Below are 26,701 nucleotides of genomic sequence, written 5' to 3'. Positions count from 1 at the left end.
CATCTGCCCCCAGACATGACCCATCTCGACCTCGCTTCCTCTGCACATTGAGGATGTGGGAAATTCATCAACCAGTGTTTCGTTTTAAACTTCTCAAGTTGCTCTTCTCATTTAAGAATTTTTGTTAATTAAAAAAAAAATAATCTCATTCCTTAACAATTAAAACCCCCAATTTAAATAATGAATTTGTTGTTTTCCTGAGAAAACATCTTTGGCATTTACTGAATAAGTTATTTGGGTTAGCAGAAGAAGGAATTCTGCTCTCAGAAGTATCCTGTTTATCCAAAAGCTTCAGATAATTCCCATTTTCTATGTTTAAAGTACAATCATAGTTCAAAAAGTGAGTAGTCCATATTTGGAGGCCCAAAAAGCACTCCAGGGAAAAATCACTACATGCTTTGTTCTTCTATTCCTTCCTAGGCATCCGCTTTTGGCCCCTGCTGGAGACACAATATTGGACTACACAGACCTTTGATCTGACCCCGTACACGCCTGTGTCTTCTGCAAGAGTGTTAAACTTAGTTAAAAAAAAAAAAAAATCTGTCTAATTTTATAGAAATTTCCATTCTCCTGGCCTGAGGAAAACGTGTTACCTACTAAAAAAACCCATAACCAACCAAGGAGCCACCACTGTCTTGAGTAACCTACTCATGAGCCTACACAGAGAACAGAAGTACAGTAGCTTTATCTGAACAAACTATAAGACAGATTCACATGGGCAACAAATCCCAGTGCTGCTACTTAGATATTTGTGTCATTTTTTTTTCTGAAGAAGCTGTGAAACAAGGGAATTGAAAAGAAGGCTGCAAGTTCTAGCAGAGCAACAGCTTGCTTATTTCCTGCAGACCTGCAAACAACCAGCTAAAAAAGTCATGTTTTGCCACTTAAAAAGAGGGAGAGAAAGAAAAGGCTGTTGCCGAGGAAGGTATTACTCTATCTATGGCTAATGCATCCATTCAAAGTAGCAGCAAATGAAGCTACAAGATGCATATTTATAAATACTTGTGTATATACACATACATGCATATATACACGTTAGCTCTATGAGTCTATAAAAATATAATGATGATATTTAAATACCACAGGTGAAGGGCATGAGAGGCTCATACTAGATAATTAAAGACTGATTTTCCACATCTAAGAGACAACAAAAATATCTGGGAAGGTTTTCCAACCTATACCTCCTTGAATTCTGTAGAAGCCAGCAGATCTATCTGAATTTTACTGTTTCCCTTGTATCTACTTCAAAGAATGTATTTTTTCATCATTCTTATAGCATTGGCTATAATATTGCAGGTCTAACACATAATATAGTAAATTTTAGAATCTCATTGCTATTCCAGCATAAAACAGTCAAATAAAAACACGGGGACATGCAGAATGTCATGTATCAGATGGTGCACATTAGCAATTGCTGTTTCAAAGCTGCAAGTAGCAAGATGCTCAACCATTGTTTAAAACAACAGAATGCATTTTAAATACTTAATCATTTAATGTTATTAAAATAATTTCATATTTGCATACTGAACATCATACAGCATATTTACAAAATAGCTCAATGTCATATAAAACTGTTTACATTCAGCATAGGAACTTAATAATTATTCTGCCTAACTAACAAGAAATCAAACTTATTCCATGTATGCAAATGCTATTTCTTAAACAAAGTTAAATAGCCTGAACATTTTAATCTCTTACTCCTCATTTTCCTTTATTGTCAGCTATGACAGACTCCAGCCAAGGAAAGAGAGACAACTTTTGCTTCTGCCTTACAAACGGTAAACGGTTTTGCCTTACAGTTGGTAAAAGATCAGCATTGATGCAAACATTGTTAAACATTACCAACTTTTACAGATGAATAAAATTCAATGTTTTACCTTACAAAAATTAACCTTGGTTAATCTGCTACTGAGCTTCCATACTTGGCCTCTTTAAATTTCATTTGTTGCAATTTCAGGCTTGGATATATTTATGATTAAGATTATAGAATACACAAACTGTTGGAAAACAGAAATATATGAACAGAATAGGGCTTACACAGAACTTGTTTTCTTTCAGCATCAAAGAATTTTCGCAAAAATGGGTGAATTTCATTTTCAGTAAGAACTCCACTTGTCTTACTACTCAATCTTGATTTTTTGCAAAAACCTGAAACTGCACATGAAATCAATGGGCCTTACTGAAGTAATACAACTAAAATATTTCTGGTTAGAAAATTATCTTCTTTTAAAAATAAGTTAGAAGTATATTTAACATATAAGAACTATGTCATTAAAGTGGCAGAATCCTATTTTACACATTTCCCTGCTTCCCTGAAGACATAAAGTACTGCTCATGTAAAAAATCTGAGGGGAACACTTTAGCCAACATGTTGGTCTCCAAATTTTATGTAGAAAGATCATAAACTAAATTTTCTTCCAGAAACTCAGGATAAACAGAATATCACAAGTTCTTTCAAGGAGTTGACAGAATACAAGTGCTTCTAATGCTACAGGAACTGGACTAAGAACAGGTCTGCTGAATGAACATATAACATGTAAAATGACAGGCATAACAGTATTTATCCACCCTCATAAACCCAATGCAAAAGGGTATCACCTCTTCTGTTCCAATTATGAGTTTTAAATGAACCGCTATTATGGACTTTAACAGAATACATTAACAGCATGAGAGTGCTGATTTCCATCAGCTTTCAATACATTTAGAAACTCACATTAGTACTGGGTCACTGCTCTTAAGTTTAGCAAAATATACTTCATGTTTTTTATTATTGTGGTCCAGTGAAGAGAAGTTAAAAACATCCACTAATGATATAAAAAAGATGGCCTTTTATTGGTATATTACTAGGTATATGGTTTCAAAATTATTCTTTGAAACTAAGATACACAGGCTTATATACAGTTATATGTAATCCTTAGATCACTATAAATCCAAATCAGAGAAGTAAAACTATAAGCCTGTATGCGTATGGAACAGAATACAGTGTTATTTGAAGAATAACCATTTCTTGAGGCCCCATGTGAAGATGTCTATTAAAAACCACAAATTTCATACCCAAAGCGTCCACAACTGTACTCTATCACACGTACATTTAATGTGTGTTACATGTAGCACATAAGAACACTCCATTTGCCATCATCACCCAATAACTGTATCCCCTGGCAGTGATATGCTATTGTTAGAAGCCAAATTTTAATGTCTGTCAAGCATTTTCTGCTATCCTTTCCCTTCAGGATGAAAAAAACCAAAACCTGACTGTATCATGGATATGGATGCACTGAATAACAATTTTATTCTTCTGTTACAGATGATTTCCTAGGTCTGAGAACAAGATCTTTGACAGAGGTAGTGATTTCCTGGAGCTCTTTTCGAATGGTATCTGCTTCTTCCCCATCTTCCAGGTTGTCTGTTGAGTCACCATCTCCCTGTTCCGTTTTCTTAGTTTGGCTGATCAGTTGCTTCACTACTAATCCCTGGTATTTGACTAACAAAGAATACTGATCCTGAGGGGAAGAAAACAGAACAAAACAAAGGAATGTCAATGTTACAGAGAAGATATACAGACCTTTAATTAAATTCTTTAAAAAACATTATCCCATTCTTGCCTAAAGAGGATTAGTGATAGACAAAAATATTTCTATCAAGGTATTTTGCAATCTGACTTCTGAGAGACATTCAAAGAGGCAGAAAAATGAAAGTGCATCCATGCTGCATGAACAGAACAATTAACTACTGAAGAAGGAAAGCAATGCAGTCAAATAAACATCACCAGCACAGAAGACAAAATTTCAATATTTTTACTTTTGAAGAGGTACAAATTTCTTTAAAACTGAATTAGAAAAGTTTAAATAACAACCATTTAAAAAGCAGAGCTGAGAGGAAAGAAAGTAAAAATCTTCAGCTATACGAATTATAACATCCACCAACACACGGCTGTCTCTATGGATAAAGGCAAATGCTGCTTTACTAATAACCGATCGATTTTTAATTTTGTTACAAAACCATTGAAGATAGATCCCTGAAATGATAGATATGGATCAGAGAAATTGCATATTTTGTACATGAAGTAATGATTAGACATGAAACACAAAGATGCCAGTCTTATGTAGCACAACTTTCATGTTGTCATATTAAAAAAAGTACTTTCCCCTTAAAAAGCTAGAAAGGGATACCTCTGGGATCTTGCCACTTAGGAAATTAATGATCTGTGGTACTGATCTTCCTGGTGCATGAAGCATACAGTGGGTTGAAAACTGAAATAACAGTACTGATGTCAGGTGCAGAACAAGAGCTGGATCTTCTGTGACTTTTAGTTGTTCAATCAGAGCTTGTCTATGCTGAAATAGGATTTGCCTAAGGAATACGAATACATTATATAAAAATATGGGTTTTGTTCTGTCTTACAGTAGTTGAAAATAGACTCTAAAATATAACTAACTTCAATTAATTTTAATTTTCTCCTCTTACTGACCAGTTCTTTATGTGAAATTCCATATTTAAAAAAGAAACAACATAGCACTAGGGCAGCTCAGATTTTGAAAAGCCCCCTAGACAATTTATAAACTGATATTTTGGAGTAAGTAGTTAGTCAAGCAAATGAGGCAAATATGAACCATCTCCCTCCTCCTTCTCCCCTGGAATTAGGACTGCTTGGTTTTGTATTTTTCAGTTAAACAGTAAGGAAAGAAAGACTGCCTCTTACACATTCTGTGTAACCGCTACCAAAGTAACCATGTGACATTTGTGCAGCAACAGAGGTACATTTCACATACTGTGCATAGAATAAATAAAATAAGGTACCTTTCCTTCTTTTTGTCTCCTTTTTTCACCATTATTCCACAAATATCCACTGTAGAATCAAGGCATGAAAGAAAGTCTTCTATACTCTATTAAAAAATAATATAAAAATTTAACCTGTGCTAGCAGACTACAGAAAGGACTAACTACTGTTCAAAATTAATCACACACAGAAGACAAAGAATGCATTTGGAATAAACCAATGAAGAAAGAAAAAGTATTTAGCAGAAGCTAACTTTATTCATCTTCCAGCAGTTCATATACTTAAACACTAAAACACACTATAATCCATTAGTCTTAAAAATGGAATTAAAAAAAGAATACATGTTCTACAATTATTTAGGTTTTTTTTCCCTTAAGAAACATATCAGAATGGCCTTTTGCACAAAAGAATTAATAAATTACTTTCCTTTGTATCTACACTGCGACAATCTGAAGTTCATTTTATTTTTTCTAAAATATCTAGGATTTTACTAGGTAAGAAATAAACGGGAGAACAATCAGGAACTTCAGGAAAAAAATACAAGAAACGTCAACCACTTTAAACTGCAGATTCTCTCTCAGCTTTTATTTTTATCACCTGCACATAAAAACTCACTAGATTCCATCTGGAACCAAATAGCTGGGTGACTATCAGTATCAAACTGGAAGATCACCCATTCACTTCTTAAAATTCACAGATATGGAAATGTACTTACTCTCACTGACCTATACAAATTCAAAAGATTATTTTGCCTTCATGCTTCACACAGCAGCAGCAGTTATACACTACACTATGCATGTCAGCTGTTCATTAGCATTGTATCAGCAGAATGGAAAACCTGAACTAAAAGTTTCTGGATCACTTTACCTTGCCATTCAGAGAAGTATGCAGCTTAGTTAAAGGAGATTTGGTGTCTTCTGGCAATTTACTCAAAATCTTGGTCCGGACCTGCATGCAACAAGGATGGAAAAAAACCCATAACATTAATCACCATTTTAGCTCTACGCATATTTAAACAGAAGAGAATTAAATATTAAATAAACATCAGTGATCTACTTGAGACTGTTAAAAAGGAACTGTTATCTGTATACCTCACTTGTGATTGCAGAATAATTTTCTGTTGTCATCATTGAATCAGACGCTAGGAAGCTGAAAATAAGATTTGTAATGTCTGTACACACAGTCTTCAACAGATGTTTGGCAAGGTTAGCCTGAGTCTCATCTGTTAAAAGAAATAAGTGATTAAAAGTAACTCATTATATTTATCTAATTCCTAGGACGGTTATTCCCAGCACTTCCTAAACCATGGATACTTTCAGTATCAAACGTAAAAGATCTTTTAACAGGGGCTTCTTAGAATCAGATTGAATTCAATTCTTTGAATAGTCGCACATGTGACAGAATAAAATAAGCTTACTAATTTTTTTCTTCTTTTTTTTTTTATTCCCCTTGTAAACACTTTGGAAGGAAGGACAAGAACCCTCAATTACCTTGACAAAAAATATGTCAGACTATGGATATGAAATAAAGACAACATATTTCACTAATTGTGCAAAGCAATGCACTACAGCATAACGTCAGTGTTAGGCAGTGTAAACACATCTCTGAATTTTTTCTTTTTAAACTATTACTCTTCTTTGACCTTGAATTAGACTCTGGAATAAACCCAACATCATTCAAGGAGCATATTAATTTTTTAAAGTATATTATTTATTGTACCTGTGAAATGCTTTGCCCCCTTTTCAAATAACCGAATGTTGTTGTACAAGTTTGAGAATTCCTCCTGCAAGTCCTTCATAGTCTGTCTTCTGCTAGCTCCAGAGGAAGATGTTGAAGATGTAAAAACAGAACGCACAACTTCCTGATAGGTTTTTGTTAAAGGCCTGAGAACATGGAAGAAAGGAGAAAAATGGAACATTAAGAAAACAGTAAAACTGCACAAGGGGTTTCCAAATATATCAGCAATAGAGAAAGCTACCTCATTACACAGTAAAGGAATGGGACTGTTCCTCTCACCATTCTGTGAGATTCATTAAAAACAAATAATGAAAATCAGAAAAAAAGACTAGGAAATTAAAATGTACCTCTGTAATCGCACAAGTACTATTGGTTACAGTATGCACGGTATATACGTGCTTGCCAAGTTTTTAACTGATAACAACCCCTAAATGGGAACAAGACGAAAGACAGAAAAGATTTTCAAAAGCAAAGCTATTCATAGACTCATGGGTCTGTGGACAAATTTCAGATTAATGAGAGCTGTAAGAGGGGAAGACTTAAGTTGCATTAAAATAGCACAGGCCCTGCTAAAGATGGAGTCACCCTTGCACTCCTGTTTATTCAAGTTGAGATTGTCCTATCACATCTTTTTGCCCTCAATACACATATTCCCATCCACTTTCTTGTAAGGATTATCTTTTAAAAGATGTTATTTGTCTTTGCTTAGATCAGTTTGCTGACCTAGCTTACCACCCAGTTGAGGCAGGTACCAAGAGAGCCACAAAAGATAGGAAACATGACCATATACCAAGGGTGCAGAGAAGATGAAAGTGGTGAAACCCCAACATAGATCAGTTTAAGGGGGTCAAAATACACCCACGAAGCTGATATATGCTTGCTGATACAGGATGCAGAACCACTTATGGCTAAGCAGAACCATTATTTCTCACTACTGTGTCAGCATGGCTTTTCAATACATAAGCAAGTACGTAACATGGAGCTGCACAGGAAAAGAACATTGTGGTTCAATTCCATCAGCAAAACATTTTTTTCTAAGCAAGGAAACAATCTGAAGAGAAGATTCATTTGAAGTGAATCACAGACCTTCTAACTCCAGCTGAATTACTGGAATTACCTTATCAGATGTTCAGCAAGTTCTGTAATAAGCTCTTCAGGGCAATCCTGCATGTGGGTCTTCAAAACATTCTGAATTTCCTCTTGTGACATGAAAGGGAACTCCAGCTGCTTATTCCTACCTATAGTAGGAATATTCATTAACAAAAGGACCACTCATTGACAAGGCATTATATTTAGTTTTGTTGCAGTTACTCTGTGGCATGAGACTGAAATGCCTGGATGTTCAAACCTTCATGGAAGAAATGCATTACCAACAATGCAAAAAACCAAGATGACTACAGACGACAGTTAAATTTTACACATATGAAAAACTAACAAAAGTTCTCTTTCCATCACTTAGAAGTTATTTTCTATAATAGATAACTTAAACAGTATATGAGGACATGCACTTTTCATGAGAGATTTCGAACTGACCCATCTATTAGCATAGAAATGATGACAACACCAAGACCTAACAGTTGTCTAACACATGAAAACTGAACAGAAAGTTCTTATCTGAAGGATTTCACTAGCTGGTAGTTCTTTTATTTAACTCCATTTAGTAAGGTACACAATCACGTAACAGAGCATCCTAACCTTGAGGTTACAGTACAAAACCCGAGACACAAACTAGACATGAAGTTCCAGTGATAACTGGAATAAAATAACTTCCACACTGCTTGTAACTGCATGCTAATTATTGCATCTGTACTTTGATTTTGGACAAAAAATGATGTTTGTCAGCATGCTGCAGAATTTAGTTTTCACATGTAAGAATGAGATCAGGATGATGACAGGGAACCAGAAAAGGACAGGTATTCTGTGTTCCAGATGCAGCATGAAAAAACAGGTTTACACTGCACATAAGGCAACTCAATGAATAGAAATCAATGATATTCCTAGCTGTGCCATGGCACCAATGAACAACACACAAGGCTATGTAAACAGGTGGAAAGAGAGCTTAAATCAGATTTTGGTAGAGTGTTACTTATATCTGAATGGTTACATCTGAATTTATCGCAGGATTTTGGTTCAGTCTATTTATTAGAATACAGTAATACAAGCAGCAACAACTGTAAAACATGAAAGGTTACACCAAAAGAAAAAGGATATTTAATAGTGTTTTACTCAGGAACTGTGCAATCTTAATTTATAAGTGAGAGTAATTCTGTGAGAGTAGTACCATATAAAATTAAGATGCTTTACCTCACAACTTCAAATAACATGTTTAAAAGAATTTTTCAGCCAGTACTGAAAGTCTAGATACTACATATAAAATGGAAGCATACATTTCTGGTACGCCAGTGAATAAAAGAAATAACACAAATTTATGATCGTCTCATTTGCAACCACTGCTTGCTACAAATCGAACAATGTAAGCATTAACTTTTGAAAAAGTCATCCATGCTCCTTCTCCTAGCAGCAAAGACAGAGAAATAGGCATCAACAGGGAGTGATTCAAACTCATCCTGTAATACATATCTAAAGCAACTGAAACACACCACGCCTTCAAAGTACCTACTTTTCTCCATTACAAAGGTAGCAAGCTCATATGTATTATTCTCTGTTAAGAAATCTTATTTAAAATATTAAAACTTTATTCTGACAACATATTTCATCTTTATGAAGAAAATCATCTAAGTACTGTTTCATTGCTATGATTTATTTTAGCTAATTAAGCTTTGGAATTGGACGAGAACTTCTCCATTTATCATACACTACACAGCAGGTGTTAAGAAACTAAGTGTAATAGTCTTCCTGAAATCTAAGGCATTTCCTACACAAATTCGAATTTAAAAAGAAAAAAACCTGCCACACCTGTTCTCATTTGCTTTACTTAAATTTCTTTTTTACAGACAGTTATACTATTCAGTGAATACTTTATGCCCATTTTCTCTAGACAGCAACATCATATCCACTGATACAATTCTAATGGAATAGTATTTTCAAATTCTTTAATATTTTACTTGACCTTAGCAAAACAGTGGGGAAAAAAAGAGATGTGGAAAAGCAAGTGATACAAACATGGCACTATGAGTAGATAGTGCCCAAAATTAAAATGACAAACCTGTGCTAGTTGTTTGTGACTCTTCATCGCTGTCAGCATCCTTTCTTCCTTTCTTCTTGGTCTTCTTAATCTTGATCTCTCTAGCATTACCACCACCTCCTCCTCTCACGCTTCCACTGCCCTCTGGTGGAGAACTATTTGCTTAGTAAACAGTGAAGTTCTAGCACTTAAAAATTTGTTTGCAATATTTCAGTAATTTACCTGCATTACTTAATTAAAAAAACACAACCTGATTCTAAATATAACCTACAGTACATATTCCAGAATCTTAAGGCCCAAACTTTCATTCTTAAGAAAAAACCCAAAGCAACCAAGTCAAAGCTTTGCTTAAGTTAATGCCATTAATAAACACAAATACCAATCATACAAAATATACATATCATTAAAAAAAAAAGAGCAATATCGTTTTCCAGCTGAAAGTAGATGAGACACCCGAGCCCAGAATGTAATGGGAGTACTTCTGTTGGCTGAAAACAGCACTTCAGTAAGCATTTAGCATTTTTATTCAGTGCTGAATAATTGAACTCTCAGAAACATTCCAGGTAACTTTGTTAACTTCCAAAGAATCCTAGGTAGTAAGTATTTATCCAAAATATTCTTAGAAGTGTGTGGTCAATTAACTAGAACACTATTTTTTTTCCAACTATTCCTATATGACAATAAAGCAATGAGAGGTTCTATTTCTGACAAGCATAAATTACTTAGTTCATTGGTCCTATAACCCATGCATTCACAATGAAGATGGATCCCAAATGCAGTACAGTCCTTCTCTACAAAGTAAGCTGTTCTGTCATTTGTTCTCTTTTTATACAGCTTGTTCCCTTCTTTCTTCACTTGAAAGAAATTCAAACTCCAGAATTGGTTCTATACATGCACTAATCTCGAGAAAGTAGTTACTTTCCATTTAAATATAAGGTCCAAGATTTCAAGTAACTACATTATGTAATGTTACTATAATCTAAAAAAACCCTAAAACCATAGACAAGATGCTACTACTCACAAAGCTAACTGCATGAGCTGGTATTCTTCACAAGCTTATTTGAATTGTGACTGCATTCAGCTGAGCAGATACAAACCTTTTCAACTGCGCAATAAACTAGTGATTTTGGAAATAAGCTCCCTTCATTCTGTATTCCACTAAAGAGCCATGCAGAAAAAGCTGAAATCTGCAGTCAAGTTCTCATCCACAAAGAGATGAAGGAGAGACTACTGCCAGAGAAGCTATACTTTATGACAACAGGATACTTGGACTGTAACGTACAGAAAGGATTACAAGAGCATATGCCTCTGCAGATACTTGTTTTGTGTAAGAGACTGTTGCAAATGGTATTATAAATAGAGAATTTATCTTGAAAATTTTCATTAATCCAATTCATGGCAGAATCCATATTTGTATAACCCTGCACCACATCAGGTTACACTTAAACAGTAGACACTGATGCAGTCATGCACAGACCTTAAGATAGGCACCAGGACATTGGCCATGTTCTTCCATTACGCAATAACAATATCCAATTCTTAAACTATGATGCTGATTGTTAGGCAGTACACCTAACAGTCCATAAACAAAACCACCTCAAGGATGTACTTTCTGACAGTGCAGCACACATCACCTGTGGATATAAATGTGTCTGGACGTGTGGTACGTGGTCAGTAGAGTCTCAGTCCTCAGGGCTGGAAACTGAAGTCATTGTATTTATGACAGTTCAATTAAAGTTCAAGCTCCTTGACTTCAGCTCTGTCTCTGGTGTCAAGTGTAAGTTTAGATTCCACACCAACTCAGTCATGGTCTTTTTAAGAGTTGAATATAATATTTTATTTTGAGTATATTTTATTAACCTAAATGCATCAGTGCCCTAATTCTTTACTTTCTGTAGCACATAAAACTCTACATGTGAGTTGAGCATAGACTGCTCAGCCGTGCTGTAGCTACACAAGAGCCGTGTAAAGTTTTTGGAGCTGAAAATATAGTCTTTAATCTAAATAATGTTTTAAAACCAAAAAAGATTTGAAAGGGTTAAAACCACACATCCATATTTTTCCACAGATGAAGCTGTATTCCGAACAGCCACCACACAAATGAAGTAAGGTTTGGGATTAATTTAACCCAGAATAAACATTAACTGTGTGAACCTCCAAATAACTTCTTTGTGCAAACAACAGAAAATTGTCTGGCATGGGATTCTCAGAAAAGATGTAGAACATTCTCCAAAAACTCCCATCTTAATATCTCATTTCTGAATTTTGACAGAGTGATTTTGGAAGTAACTTCTCAAGACTATTAAGGAGTATTTTCATTTTCCCGGATCCCTGAAAACTGGAGACTAAGAGTGCATATATACTGTGTAATAAAAAACAGCAGAGATGTCCTCAAGCTAATACTGGTTTGGCCAGCCCTCATCATGCAACTTAATCCTATGTGATCATCCTGCATAAAACAAGCATTGATCCTTTGCCTCTTAAGCCAGCTGCCTTGTGTTGCACTAACCAAGATATCTTTATGGTATTTCCTCTGCACTTCCAAATCTGAAATCACTTCTCGTGGACACAGCTCAGCTATAGCTACGTACCTACACTATAAGGATGAGAAGTAAGTGGTTGGATTATTTCTCAAACATCTTAAGCAATAGACGGGAGACAACTAATGGACTACAAAATATAGCAACTTTATATCTAAACAAAACAATCTTTTTTTTTTTTTGGCTTAAGATAAATATCGATGCCTTACCTGTTGCTTTCTTTCTTCTTTCATCCTTTTTGTCTTTTTTGTTAGCATATGAATTCTCTAAACCAGAAGCATGTTTATAATCTTCCTCAGTGATTAAATTAACTGGGTTATTTTTCATTTCCTAAAATGAAGAACATGCACTTAACAGCAAAAAGATACACACAGCAATAAAAGATACATTAGGAAATATGTAGGCCATATTTAAGTATACTAATCTTAATACCATGTTTTTGAAGAGCAACATATGAGAAGACATATTCTTCTCTTCAAAATTCAGCATATGATCATACTGTTAGTGTTAGCGTGATGGTGTCCCCTAAGTGCAACTGAATATACATTAAATTACACTGATTACACACACAAACCTTTTCTTCATTTTAGCCCTTCTTCTCATGCTGTACTTCAGATGAGATGTAAAGAGGTAGCAACAGCAAATAGAAAGTCACATAAACTATACTCCAACATTCAAAGTACATTGCATCTTGACCAATAAAAAAACCTGTACCTTTTCAGCTTTCTGTTGCATCATATTAGAAAACAGATCAGCACAGCTGCTTAGAAATTTCTCACTGACCACAATGGTGTCACTGAAGACTAAACCTGAAGAATTTTTGTTTAAAGATCTCATCACTTGCTGAAGCAAAATTCCAACATCTTCTACTGACAATGAAGTGGGCAGAAAAGTCTAGGGTAAAGAAAATCAAAATAATTTACACAGAATAATTTCTTCTAGAATGGGTAGACATTCTTGTATTTAGATAAAAAGAATTCACAGACATCCCATTTGACATCTGTTAACTATTTAGAATATAATGCAATTTTTAATTTAAAAACTAACAATTTAAGAGTAAACACTATTTTAAACTTTTTAACATCCCAGATCAACGCTGCTTTAGAACATGTGCCACTGCTGGGAAAACACACGGCAACTTTTTCAAAATGCAGCTCAACTTCAACAGATACATAGTTACACCAAACAAAACAGAAGCCCTCCTCACAAGCAACAAAGTAGTGCTGTAGGACTAAAATAATGATTTCTAAATAAAATGGCTAATATTCCTCTCCTTACTGAGTCTGTCATAAAAATTCAGTTTAATCTTTTCTCCAAAAAGCCATCCACTCTCTAGCAGAACACATTAGCACTAACTTTGAAGTGAAAGTCAGTTTTAGGTATTTATCAGCTGAATACTGATATGTCCTTCCCCTCCTGTTGTTGAGACCAACTTAAAGGCAAACAATGTCTTTTACTTGTTGTTTTACTTAAAATGAATATTCTTTTTTGACATTATTCTTTGAATACTCTTATTTGACATATTCTTCCATTTTATATATATATATGTAGTTTCAATAAAGTATGATTTGATACAAAAGTAATACAAAATAAATGAATCCAACAACAACAACTAAAATGATTGCTTACTGCTACATCTATCCAGTTTCCAGAGCTGATGGCTTCCTCTACAGAGGCTTCAACTTGATCCACAATTTCTTGACCAACACAAGCTGCTCTCAGAAATAAGAGTTGTGTAGACTTGTATCTTTTTTTAATGTAGCCTGCTGGGTCAGGGATGCCAAGTCTGTACAATGCATCAAATTCTATAAAATAATTAGACATCTGTTACATTTAAGTACCTTCACATAAATACAGACTCTTACATTGTGATTTTCTTTGAAAGCAGGAAATGAAGAACTATATAGTTTTTATACGAGTAAATGCAGCCTCTAGCTGATGCTGACCTAAAACTTAGTTAAGTACAAGCTATACCTAAACAAGGTTAATAGAAATATGAAAATTAAATCACGGTTGTGACTTTGGTCTGAGTTTTGGAAAAAACATGTTTTTTTCAGATTCTTATATCATTATTTTTGTGATTATATAATTACAAAGTACACTACTATAACATGAACAATATTTACAATAAACACAACATTAAAACTTATGTTTTCAAAAAGTACTCCAACATACTCACAGAATCGTGCAATGCCTCACAAGCAAAGCATTCCAACTATTTGGCAGTTTATAAAGACATTCTGAAAGCATCTGAAGACTTTGACAGATACTCTATCAGCCATGCAATATTACAGAACACTTAATACTACTACAGTAAATTACGTTGAACCTTTCCAAACTGCAAGACCAACTTATTTAGGGAACGGCCCTTCGGGACCATAAGGGTACATTCTTCTGTTTACTGAGGTCCACATTTTCCCACAGCTCCTGTTTTAAAACACCATCATTAAGCATCACTCAGCTTTAAGTCAGACAGACTTGTTTGGATCCAAATCACGACACTAGAGCTATCCACTACAGTTCCCCTACAAATCTAAGATTTGTAGATTCTTCCTGTGCACTGCGCACTTGGCTATCTGGACTATTAGCAGCCAAACTGTGGTTATAAGCTGGACTCTAGGTCTGAAGCTCTAACCACACGAGCCAAACATGATCATCTGAAAAGTCTACAATGAGCAGCCTAAGAAATATTTTCATGACATCAAATAAAGGTAGCATTCATAACTCTTGTGAGGAAGTTATCGCTTAGCAGTATGGATTTCTTTCCTGAAATATGTTTTTTTGTGATAAAGTAACACACATCATTATACAAAAGATCATCTTTAAATGTAAAAGTATTGACTACTGTATTGATTTCCACTTATTCTTATTAGGCTTCACTCTAGACACTAGTTATATTGAAGTAAGACCAAATACTTATATTAGTTTTAGAAAAGTGTTTTAACTACAGGAATAAAGATTAATTACCTAAGTAACCATTCTGCTTGAAAAAGGAATCCACCCAGTTGCTCTGTGTTCTAGCATAGATGTCAGGAACAAATACAGCCTTATCCTGTCTCCCACCAACCACAGTGCCTTTTAGACGACCAGTGTTAACAAGTTCTTCCAGCACAGCTACAAGAAGAAAACAAAAAGTGACATTTTCCACTTCAATATATCCATTAATCAAAACATAGCAATTATTTTCCCTGTTTTGTTTCTTCTTTTTTTTTTTTCCCAACTTATTACTTGTTTTTCTTTTTAGTATTGAAAGAAATTGAAGACTAAGAAGTGCTGGTTCTAGTGGAACATTCCTGAGTTCTATCAATTATTTTTAACACTTATGAGAATGTCTTGATAAAAGCTATGGAAATCATAAAATGCTTCAAGAGAATGAGCAACAATGGAAGAATTGAAACACTTTTTATTGGACATATACCTGGACAGATTGAGCTTTTAATTACAATATGTAGACATAAAAGAACCTTCCTTAGGACAGATAATAAAATATATGAGTATTTTATTAATAATGTTTCCTTTGAATTCACTGCTTGCATGTTAACCAAGATGGAAAAAAGAGAGATCTGAACACACTAAAGTGGCATGAAAAATTGCTACCTAAAGTGCATAAACATAAGCACCTCCTAATAGGGACCATCTTCACGGTTTATAATGGTCACACTGGTCAACAAGAACCTCCTGATAATGCACAAATATTGCTAACAAAGAATGTATTGATAACTGGTAGTACCGAAGAATTAAGCCTTTCTCAATGCCAAATAAGGTATTTTAAATCTATTAAAGATGCACAGGAATATCTGAATTGCCCTGTATGTTCTGCTTTTGCCTCTTCATAAATCACTAGATATATTAAAAAAATACAGTGAAATCAACTGGTGACTCCCAGAGCTTTGCTAGATGGCTTTTTTACTTTCAGTTTGTGTTGATTTCTGTTTCATTAAAAGGCAGATTTTGCCCTGAAACAGAACACTAGATGGTATTACAAGGTACAACTCCTTGTTCATTACACACGAGTACTAGTCAACATTTCAATACCCTTAGCACAGTACATGAATGTTCAGCTCACTTACACAGGAAAACCTAGTTCAAGAAGAAATTTTAAAGTATGATTTTTTTTGTCAGTTATAAGCTAGCAGCCATTGAACACGTCTGTCACTAACAAAGCTGAAGAATAGTTACACTGAAAAAATGTAGAAAAAAGAGAAACTGATTTAAACAAGATACACTTTTACATAATCTAAGACAAAAGCTAGAAATTACGTTATGCCACGGTACAGTTACCTTGTATAAAATGGAGTTTATAAGACAAAAAAAGACTGAAGTTTATAAGACTGAAAATGAAATTAGTTTTTTTGTACTTGCTAATAGTTTAGTTAACCTGGAAAACAGAGTCAATATGCCTATTCTACCTAAACAATTGTCAGACAGCCAGACAATACAGTTGTAATCTCAACTTGTCTTTATTCAATGGTTTTGGGAAAAAAGCAAAACTTTTATAGGTATTTAAAATCATTTTGTGGAGTACCAGCAATAAATCAGAATCTTTATAGAGAAAGGGGAAAAGTGATGCAAATTAATGTTTGTATTATTTCAAGTTCCAGTTCTAAAAACTCCAGGGCAGAGAAGGTGCTTTCAGAGATTTAACAGCCCTTACTGCAATTAGGCCTAGATAGTGTTTTGTTTTTAAAAAAACAACAGGACCTTTGCAGAACTACTGTAATCTCACATGTATTTTTAAAGGTGTTTTAGTAGTTTGTAGTGTCCTATTAGGTCTCTGTCAAAGGCTGGCAAAGACAATAAGCGTTCCTCCACACCTGCCCCATGTCAGTAACACAACATTCAGAAATGAAGAACATTTGTGCTTTCATTATGCTTTGAAATAAGTGTTTTACTTAAACAGTTTCTGATTTCTAAAATTATTTATTTTTCTATTACAAATTCATGTCAGCTTAACATGAATAGCAGCACATCTATGACTGTACCAAAGACTATTGTTTATCTTGTTTAAGCTAAGCATTGAACAAATAACCATCTGTTTGTAAATTATATGAACAGCACACTGAACTTAATTTTTTTTTTTCTGGAACAGACACAGAACTGATAAAGACCACTTTAAAATACATTGCTATACGTGCTTTAAATAGCATCTGTGGAATTGAAACGTTATCTCAGAAAATGGGTATTATAAAATCAAATGAGCTCTGGCAACGAGTAAAAAGCTCTTTGAAACTTAGGAAACTGCAGAGGAAATTAAATATAGTAACAAAAATTAAAGAAAAAGATGAACAAACTTACTAAAAAAATAAGAAAAAGGAAGTACTAGAAATACAATTAGCCATTGTGATGATTACTGGTGACAGGAAAGCACTAGAGATTCGATTCACACTAACACTGCACATAAGCAAAACACGATCAGGCACGTGCAGGACCTATTTGAAAAAGACTGCAATCACATATTGAAATTTGTTGGGTACTGCAACATTACTATAATGCAGCCCAGCAGATTTTCTTTAATCTATACTTAGGTGGCACACTCCAAAAAAAGAAAAAACGTTAAATTGATTATGTGAAGGTAGAACATTTATATGCTTTTATTTAAATGCTTAGATTTTCATTTTTAATGACTAAGGTTGTCACAAAAAATAAGAAGGTATTATAGTGGAGGCTAAAGTGTGCGATGTCCTGAAAAGAAAAAGACCCCATCAAACAAAAGAGAAATATTGACTTTCACGAGAAGAGAGAGAAAATCATTAAAAGGCTCTGAAGACCAGCAACACTTGGTCAGACAGCTTACAGCACTAATAATACACAAAGCAGAATTCTGGACAGATGGGAGACGATTCCCGGTAGTCAAAGAAAAGCTGCGACACTAGAAGTGAGAAAGAATTAAGTACTGCCTAAAAGATACTTTTATGAATTTCTATTTTAAAAAGGAACTGTGGAAAATAAGAGATTATGGATAGGCTTTATCTCTCAGCACATAAAGACATTTAACTAAGAGCACAACAAAAGCTCTGCCTCTGCTATCACAGAGAAAAGTCAATAAATAAAATCCAGAGCAGTTAATTCCATTTGGCTATGTAAAATCTGACCCCTTTTGTGTGCTTCACTGATAAAACTGCCAGTAGCTAGGGGCAAATAACAAAACAGATGACAAAATGACTACTGTACTTCTTGCATCATCCTGCCCCCAGAGGCGTTTCATCAACGTACACTGCTATTGCTTTAGATATAGAGAACATCTCTTCAGTTATGGATAGTGCAAAAGGTTTAAAATTGCTTACACTAAACACACTACTCTTTATTCCAGAATTAACGCTATATACTAAAATGCTTCTTTGGAAGCATGCTTCTAGTTAGGAAAAATCAATCAATAAACTAACAAAAATATAAAACAATCTGAATTAAACTCACAGTAAAGTAAATGTTCTTGAAATCCATACCGAGTGATCAAGTTACTTACAGGTGTAGGCCTTGGAAAAACAGAAAACCAAAACAATTAAGTTAATGACCTGAAATTGCTGTGGAGAATCTAGAAATAAGAGAGGTTACTCCAGATGGAGAAACTCATTACACTGCAGCCCCAGGGTGCTACACCAAAGTTTAACACAGCTTATAAGGTTTCAATTTTGAATTACTACAAAGTTTCATAACAGAGCTACAATAATTATTGCAAGGAAACTTCTGCCATCCCAAGTTTTTCTCTTCATACAAACTGACACAGCAGATTACTGATCTAGTAAGAAAACATTTTCTGTAAACACATGTAGTCGGTAAACATCAGTACATAATTGTCTGAGGAGCTGCAGAATGACAGTGAGGACAGACACTCTCTAAGCTAATGAAAGAACTACTGATTAATATTTTCTTCAGCCAAAAAACTTCACTATGTTGTATGTTGATACACTTTCTCTGTTCTACTTTCAAAAGGAGGTCTTGATTTCAGAAGAAATGAGTCTAATATAACTGAATATTACTGAATATTCAGAAACTGAACTACCCTTAAAGATATCTATAAGTCATTATTTTCTTTCTTTTTCAATTGCAAGTGATTTCGGTCCACAAAGACCTAAGGTAAAAATATATTAATATGTGGTTGCAGGTGTTGCAATTTACCGTGTAATTGCAGTGAAGAGACCACGAATGCGTGCTCGATGCCGGGACACAAAGGCTTCTGTAAAAATCACCCCACGGTTTTCCTGGTCTAGTTGTCCATGAATAATTCTACCCAAACGCCTCGATAATGCCTGTAAGTAGAAGCTGGGATGACTGCTAAAATTGTACATTAATGATGTTGAGCAAAAAATAATAAAAAAATCTCTATTTAACATACCACCAAATTAGTTTGGCTAAGACAGACAAAGCATTCAGAAACGAGGACTACAAGTGGAAATTATTATTTAGGTATACTGAGAAAGTAAGCTGATGCCATTATGGCCCATACTACAAACTTTCTGGAATTCAGCTTTCCTAAGAATGCCCTCGTTTATCAGATATATGTGTATCTAACAATGAGAGAAAACTTTGCAAAAGAAATAAGTAAGGTTTGGAGATGCACAATGAAAACTTAACATTTAATCTTTGTATTAATTTAGTATGAACTACTGGCAAGACGAATTCACTATCCATTTTTTCAAACAGTCAAGACAGAAATTAGCAACAATAAACACAAAAGAGGTGCAAATAGTTTAAAAAATGTACATCCTTGCAAAGTTAACTAAACACAGGAAATATTGCCCAGGAAACAAAAAGAAAACATGTAATAATTTTCACGTTAGAGATGTTTTTGTAGAAGCTGATCATGCAACAAACACTAGGGGAAAAGTGTTCATAAATTAAGAGTTAACAAGGTTGTCTGTGATACCTAACATGACTGTTCAACTAACACATGCCACAGGATTACACTTCGAAAAAAAAATCTTCCAAACAAAATATAAACTCAACTGAAAGTCAACAGCGGTACAAGAATTCTCCCTAATCCTTTCCAACACCTCAATAATCACTAACTTTTTGTTTCTACTCTGCATGTCTGGCTTCAGCTTCTAGAAACAAATGCTTATTTTACCCTTTCTGAATAAACTGAAAGGTCTCTTACCACTGTATTTCTGCTTCCGGGGCAGCTGATCACAGAATCATAGAATCATTAGGTTGGAAAAGACCTTTGAGATCATCAAGCCCAACAGTATCATGTGCATTACTAAATCATATTCCCAAGCACCTCATTTACCTGTCTTTACCTGTCTTATACACCTCATTTACCTGTCATCGTCTACCTCCAGGGATGACGACTCAATCACCTCCCTGGGCAGCATGTTCCAGTGCTTGATAATGCTTTTGGTGAAAGAATTTGTCCTAATATCCAATCTCAACCACGCCTGATGTAGCATAAGGCCACTCCTTCTTGTCCTGTCACCTACCACCTGGTAGAAGAGACCAACACCCACCTCTCTAAAACCTTCTTGTAGGTAGTTGTAGAGAACAATAAGGTCTCCTCTCAGACTCCTCTTCTCCAGGCTAAACAACTCCAGTTCCCTTAGCCACACCTCATAAGACTTGTTCTCCAGCCCCTTCATCAGCTAAATTACTCCTCTCTGGACATACTACAGGAACTCAATGTCTTTCTTATAGTGAGAGGCCCAAAACTGAGCACAGTAGTTGAGATGCAGCCTCACCAGTGCTGAGTACAACGGTACAATGACTTCCCTGGTCCTGCTGGCCATGCTGTTCCTGATACAAGCCAAGATGCTGTTGACCTTCTTGGCTACCTGGGCACACTGCTGGCTCTTTCTTGTTCACCTGACTGTCAACAAACACACCCAGGTCCTTCTCTGCCAGGTAGCTTTCCAGCCACTTTTTCCCAAGCCTGTAGTGCTGCACAGGGCTTTTATGTCCCAAGCACACTTGGCCTTGTTAAACCTCATCCTGATGCCCTCAGCACATTGATCCAGCGTGTTCAGATCTCTCTGCAGAGCCTTTCTACCCTCAAGCAGATTGACAGTTCCTCCCAGTTTAGTGTTGTCTGCAAACTTGCTAAGGGTGCATTCAATCCCCTCACCCTGGTCGTTGACAAAGATATTGAACAGAACTGGACCCAGCACCGAGCCCTGGGAAACACTACTTGTGACCGACCTCTAGCTGGATTTAACTCCATTCAGCACAACTCATTGGGCCTGGCTATCCAGGCAGTTTTTCACCCATCAGAGGGTGCGCCTCTTCAGGCCAGTGGTAGCCAGATTCCCAAGCAGAATACTGTGAGAAATGCTGTCAATGGTTTTACTAAAGTCTCAGTACACTGCATCCACAGCCTTTCCCTCATTGATCAAATGGGTCACCTGGTCATAGAAGGTGATCAGGTTAGTATGGCAGGACCTGCCTTTCACAAACCCATGCTGACTGAGACCGATCACTCAGTAGTCCTGTGTGTGCTGTCAGCACTCAAGATGACCTGCTCCATGACCTTCCCCAGCACTGAGGTCAGACCGACACACTCTTCCACACACTCCAGAAACCTCCTAGACTGTTTCCTCTCTACTGTATTATACTTCCAGCAGACATCTGGCAAGTTGATGTCTCCCACAAGGACAACGGCTAGCGATCGTGAAACTTCTCCCAATTGCTTATAGAATAACTTGCCTGGCTCTTCTTCCTGGCTGGCTGGTCTATAGCAGACTCCCACCACGATATCTGCCTTATTAGGTGCACCTCTGATTTTCACTCATAGACACTCAAACCTATCACCACCATCAACAAGTTTGTCAAAACTCTCCCTGACACACAGGGCTACTCCACCTAAAGATTCTGCAGCCAGCCATAGCAGCCCTCCAGTTATATGCCATCCCACCACGTTTCTGTGATGGCAATTATACCATTGTTCTCCTGCCTTACAATAACTTCTAGTTCCCCTTGCATATGCTGCGTGCATTATAGATGCACTTCAGTTGGGCTGTTGATCCCACTACATGCCTAAGGGGAATAGTCTTATAGTCACTGAATTTTCTAACCCTTCTGTGGTACCATTTGAAATGCTATTCCTCACTTCCTGTGAGGCGACAGACCAAGGGTCCTTGCCAGCATACAGTCCCTCAGCAACTGGAGTGGCTTTCTCAGGCTTTTTTCAACCAAGCCTGGGTATGTCCCCCTCCCCCTTCACATCTCGTTTAAAGCTCTATGATGAGACTGATGAAACTACCCCTGCCTCTTCTCTCTGATATTGCTAACAAAGACATTTTCAGAGCTTCCACTAATCTAGCCTGTTCCTAACATTCTTAACCTATTCCTAAGAGTCATAAAGATTCTGAAGAAATATTTCCCAAAATTGAAATGGGAAATGTCAATCCCAATCTATAAAATCACTGTTACACTATAGCTGTTGTGCATCCAATACTTTTCTACTTAAATGACAAGCCGCTGATCACAATTAAAGCCATGGATATTGCAGAGATGACAAAATAAGGCAAACACAATCAATTCTACATTTGGTAAGTTGGTGGCTTGCATCACCTGTATCAGAAAGTCTCCCGGGAGGTCGTATGCCTTGCAGAGTTCTGATACTGTCACCTGGCCAGTTTCCTGTAGTTTATCATTTATTTCTTCTGCTATTTGATCCAGGTAACTCCTTATTTAAAAAAAAGGAAAAAAGCCCCAACACATTAAGTAGGAACATCAAGATCAACCCAGTAGCCACATACCGAATTATTATCTGACCTGGCACTATACCTCTTTCTGTTACAACTTTGTGAAAATAAACTGAAAGTTACTTTAAGCAAATAAGGAACAATATGAGTGAAAACATGGGCTTTTTTAAAAGGCCTGCTAACCAGGTAGGTGGTACTAAAATAGGCCATTTATCTGCTTGTGTGAAACCATCAAGAAGCAGGAACAGGAAAAAGATTATATGTTGACGAGACTCAGAAAAGGGCTTTACTGAGCAAGATGGGTCTTAACTATTTCAGGAGAGCTAGGAATATCATATTCTTTGCCAAGAATAAACCCTATAGTGGAATCAATAATAGAGACAACTCCATGAAAGTATTACTGCAGTAGATGCAAGCGTACTGAATGCCAAGACATAACTTGCTCACACATCTTAGGATTGTGAGGTAAAACAAGAAGTGGGAAAAAACTGAGAAGGCTTGTCAATAGCTGAGGCAGAGAGCAAAGCCACAGAGCAAATGAGACCTGGCTACTGTAAGAAATGAAGCCTCTTAAATGCAGGATTCTGGGCTGAGACATTCAGTAGGGCCTTTGCTCCTTGGATTCACTGGGCGCCCTGCTAGGACAGGCCTCATTCACCAGCTGGAAAAGAAACACTGAGCACCACCAGACAGCCCTGGTAGCAGTCAAGAAAAATTTCTTTCGCTCTAGAAGGAACAAAGGCTGGCCATTACTTTTAGCCTGCATTTTAAAAAATAAATGAGATACGAATTAAACATACTGCTCATGAAAGTACTCACTCATTTATAAGCTGTCCCAATACAAGCTGAATAGCTTTTTCAGATTTAACGATGTCATTAGCTCTGTTTTCAATGTGCAGAAGGTCCACATTTATTACCTAAAAAAAAAAATCGCCAACAAAACCTCTTATCAGAACTTTAAAGTTGAAATTAGTTCTCAAACATTGAGATATTACACTTACACATTCCCACGTCTTGAGAAAAGCTTTTGTTTTTTTCTACTGTTGCATAAACACACAGTTGATCTGTGATTTGGAACAAAGCAGCAAGGCTTTAGGGGGAAAAACACTCTCTTTGCAGCTGTGACAAGGTTAAAAGAAACCTATATAATAAAAAATTCCAAAAAGCAATGAACAGAAAATACTAAACTGTCTTTCAGAATGGTTTTCTGATTTCAAGTAATTTTACTCAAGCCAGAAGGGAAAATTTGTCACAGAGGAAGAACATTGAAGGATAAAGATTAGTGGTGAGAAGAGATTAATGAAGAAGGAAGATACAGAGAGGCAAGCAAAGTTAATAATACATGCTCCTGCAGCTTTAAATTTAAATGGAAAACATTTATTTTCTGTTTGCGCCTCTTAGCTTACAAGGGAAGAGTTCGTAAAGAAAATCTATTTATTTTAATAGTGATTTCAGAGGTTTTTGATTATCAATAAACAGAGAGGAGCTATCAATAAAGCAGTAAACTTATGGATTATGTAATCTGACATAAGCTACCAGCTCTTCATAAAATTAGTTCTCTTTTTAAGAAATAACTTAGCAAAACTGATGACCTCCATATTTACAATGTATGTGATGAAGAAAAGAAAGAAGTATACAGCTTTTTTATTACTAAAAAGTTACCTGTTGCAAGTGAACAATGTTTACTCGACCTTCAAAAAAAAGTACAAATATACTTTTAGTATATGAAACATGTTTGAACAGACTAAAATATAACATCATGTATTGTGTACAAGATATTTCTTCATTACTTTTTTGTAGACCAGTTAAAGCAACTTTAGCTTTATATATTGTCAAATCACAAATCCCACAGGTGATCAGTGCAAGATATCATATACTGTTTTACCCTATCGCGTTGCTGACAATCCAATACAGAAATTCCAGAAGTAAAAATCACTATGCAAACTCCCTCCCAATTAGTTTTCGCTTTGATGCTGATCTGGATTTTACCACTAGTCCAATGAGTATCAAAATGGAGATCACCAAAAATCCCTTCCTTCGCATGATGCTAGTAACAAAACCCAGCGACTTCAAATTCAGTTCAGGCTATGTCATACTGATATGATGTACAATGACATAACACAAACTGAGGCATACTTGTGGTATTCATAGGAAAATGACTAGTCTGTACGAATATATTAAGAAAGTTAATTTTCCAAGCATACAATGCTGTGAAATTCTCCATTAAACCTAACTAAAATTATAATACACTGTCTTCTCATTAAAACCATTGACAAAAAGCAGTGTGAAGTGCATTTGCTTCCTTAAATATCTTACAAAGCAGATGAAAAATTAAAAATATTATTTTCACTAATGATATGAAAGGAGGATAATTTGGAAATTCTGAGTCAAGGTCAAACATCCGGGCCAGATACTTAGCCACACTAAAATGCCAAATTTCCTTCAAGAGCGTTCTTAGACCACTTCTACCTCAGAAATTCTGCATGGGTAAAAATGACCCAGTAACATATACTGATATGCTTACCTAAAGGCTTAACACAGATCTGAAGTGAAAATAAAATAATACAAGGTAAGTTAATTTGTAGATGAAGCAATAGGAAATAAACTCAGGGTTTTTTTGTAGATTAAGAGTACTGAAGCAAACTTTCAAATTCTTTCTATAGACTTCAAAATTGACTTCCAAATCCAGAAAAAAGCAAATGGCACACTTACCACCACAAACGTGAAGCTCATCCCGGATCTCCCTACTAATCTGTGCTGGAGTGACATACTCTTTCCCATCAAGTGTGTGCACTACTTCCAGCTGCTTCTCTGCAATCAGTTTAGTGACAATTTCTATACAGTTCCGTTCTGACAATCTATTAACAGCATAAAAATAATAAGTTATTCTAAGCACTTACTAAAATTATCTTTAAATTGATGTTTCAAAAATAGAAACACAGAAAACAACAATAAAGTGTGTCAATACTTTTAAAGTGAAAATCTAAGTTTGGGATCCTACTATCAGCCCCCAAATCACCCATATGGCTTCAATTTTGTGGGTCATCTCTCTAGAACAGCTTTTTACTCTTCCACAATCAGCTGTGCGCACCTTGTGCTGTAAGAATGCACCTGGCCGTGAATTTGGTACGGTTATGCTTACAGAATTTGTCTTAGATCCTTATATACTTTGTTACTTTATTTTTTTTTATTGTTTGGGATTTTTTTTCCCTCTCCTTTAACAAAAACAAGCTCTGGGCAACAACCTCAACTGCTCAACACCACATAAGGAAGAAACAAGCCGTGAGCATGTTTAGCAACTTGAACCTAACGGCATCAGGGCTTTACTGAGCAAGACAGGTCTTAATTATTTCAAGACAGCCAGGAACTTCACATTCTTTGCAAGAATAAACCCTGCAGTGGAATCAATAAGACAGCCCCATGAAAGTATTACTCCAGTGGGTGTTAGCGTGCTGAATGCCATGAAATAACGTGCTCATACGTCTTAGGATTGTGAGATAAAACAATAAGTAGGAAATAAAATGAAGTTTGTCAATAGCTGAGGCAGACAGCAAAACCTCATTCGTCCTGCGGGGACGAGGGGCTGGGACAAGCCCTGACACACAGGCAGCGCCTGTGGGGGCCGCAGAGGGACAGGGCCCCACGGACCCCCGGGAAGAGTCCGCAGGGGCAGGCGGCGGGTCCGGAGGCCGCGGCGGGTCCCGGTGCCGCCCCGCTCACCTGTGGGCCACCTCGGCGAACTGCGCCCGCTGGAAATCGGCCGCCAAGCGCCGAATCTCTTCCCAGGCAGCCGCCATCACCGCCTCGGCCGCTCCACGTCAGCCCCGCCGGGCGCGCTACGGGCGGCGAGCGGGGACAAACCTCC

General features: G+C 36.2%; 1 protein-coding gene across 1 annotated transcript; it reads right to left on the bottom strand.

Moving 5' to 3' along the window:
* Positions 1–1,491: 1,491 nt before the first annotated feature.
* On the bottom strand, positions 1,492–26,701 carry UFL1 (UFM1 specific ligase 1). Its single transcript, XM_054062828.1, has 19 exons — positions 26,557–26,701; positions 25,549–25,694; positions 24,499–24,527; positions 23,656–23,753; positions 22,703–22,817; positions 19,319–19,449; positions 18,617–18,675; positions 15,170–15,316; positions 13,832–14,007; positions 12,917–13,096; positions 12,412–12,532; positions 9,684–9,806; positions 7,635–7,755; positions 6,500–6,663; positions 5,872–6,002; positions 5,648–5,728; positions 4,801–4,886; positions 4,173–4,353; positions 1,492–3,503 (listed from the first exon to the last, which is right to left on the bottom strand). The coding sequence occupies exons 1-19, from the start codon at positions 26,631–26,633 to the stop codon at positions 3,291–3,293; spliced, it is 2,379 nt and encodes a 792-aa protein (XP_053918803.1). The 5' UTR covers positions 26,634–26,701; the 3' UTR covers positions 1,492–3,290.

The sequence above is a fragment of the Cuculus canorus genome, chromosome 3, assembly GCF_017976375.1.
Source record: "Cuculus canorus isolate bCucCan1 chromosome 3, bCucCan1.pri, whole genome shotgun sequence".
Lineage (NCBI taxonomy): Eukaryota > Metazoa > Chordata > Aves > Cuculiformes > Cuculidae > Cuculus > Cuculus canorus.
The sequence above is the reverse complement of the archived record's forward strand: the minus strand, read 5'-3'. Positions and strand labels throughout refer to the sequence as shown.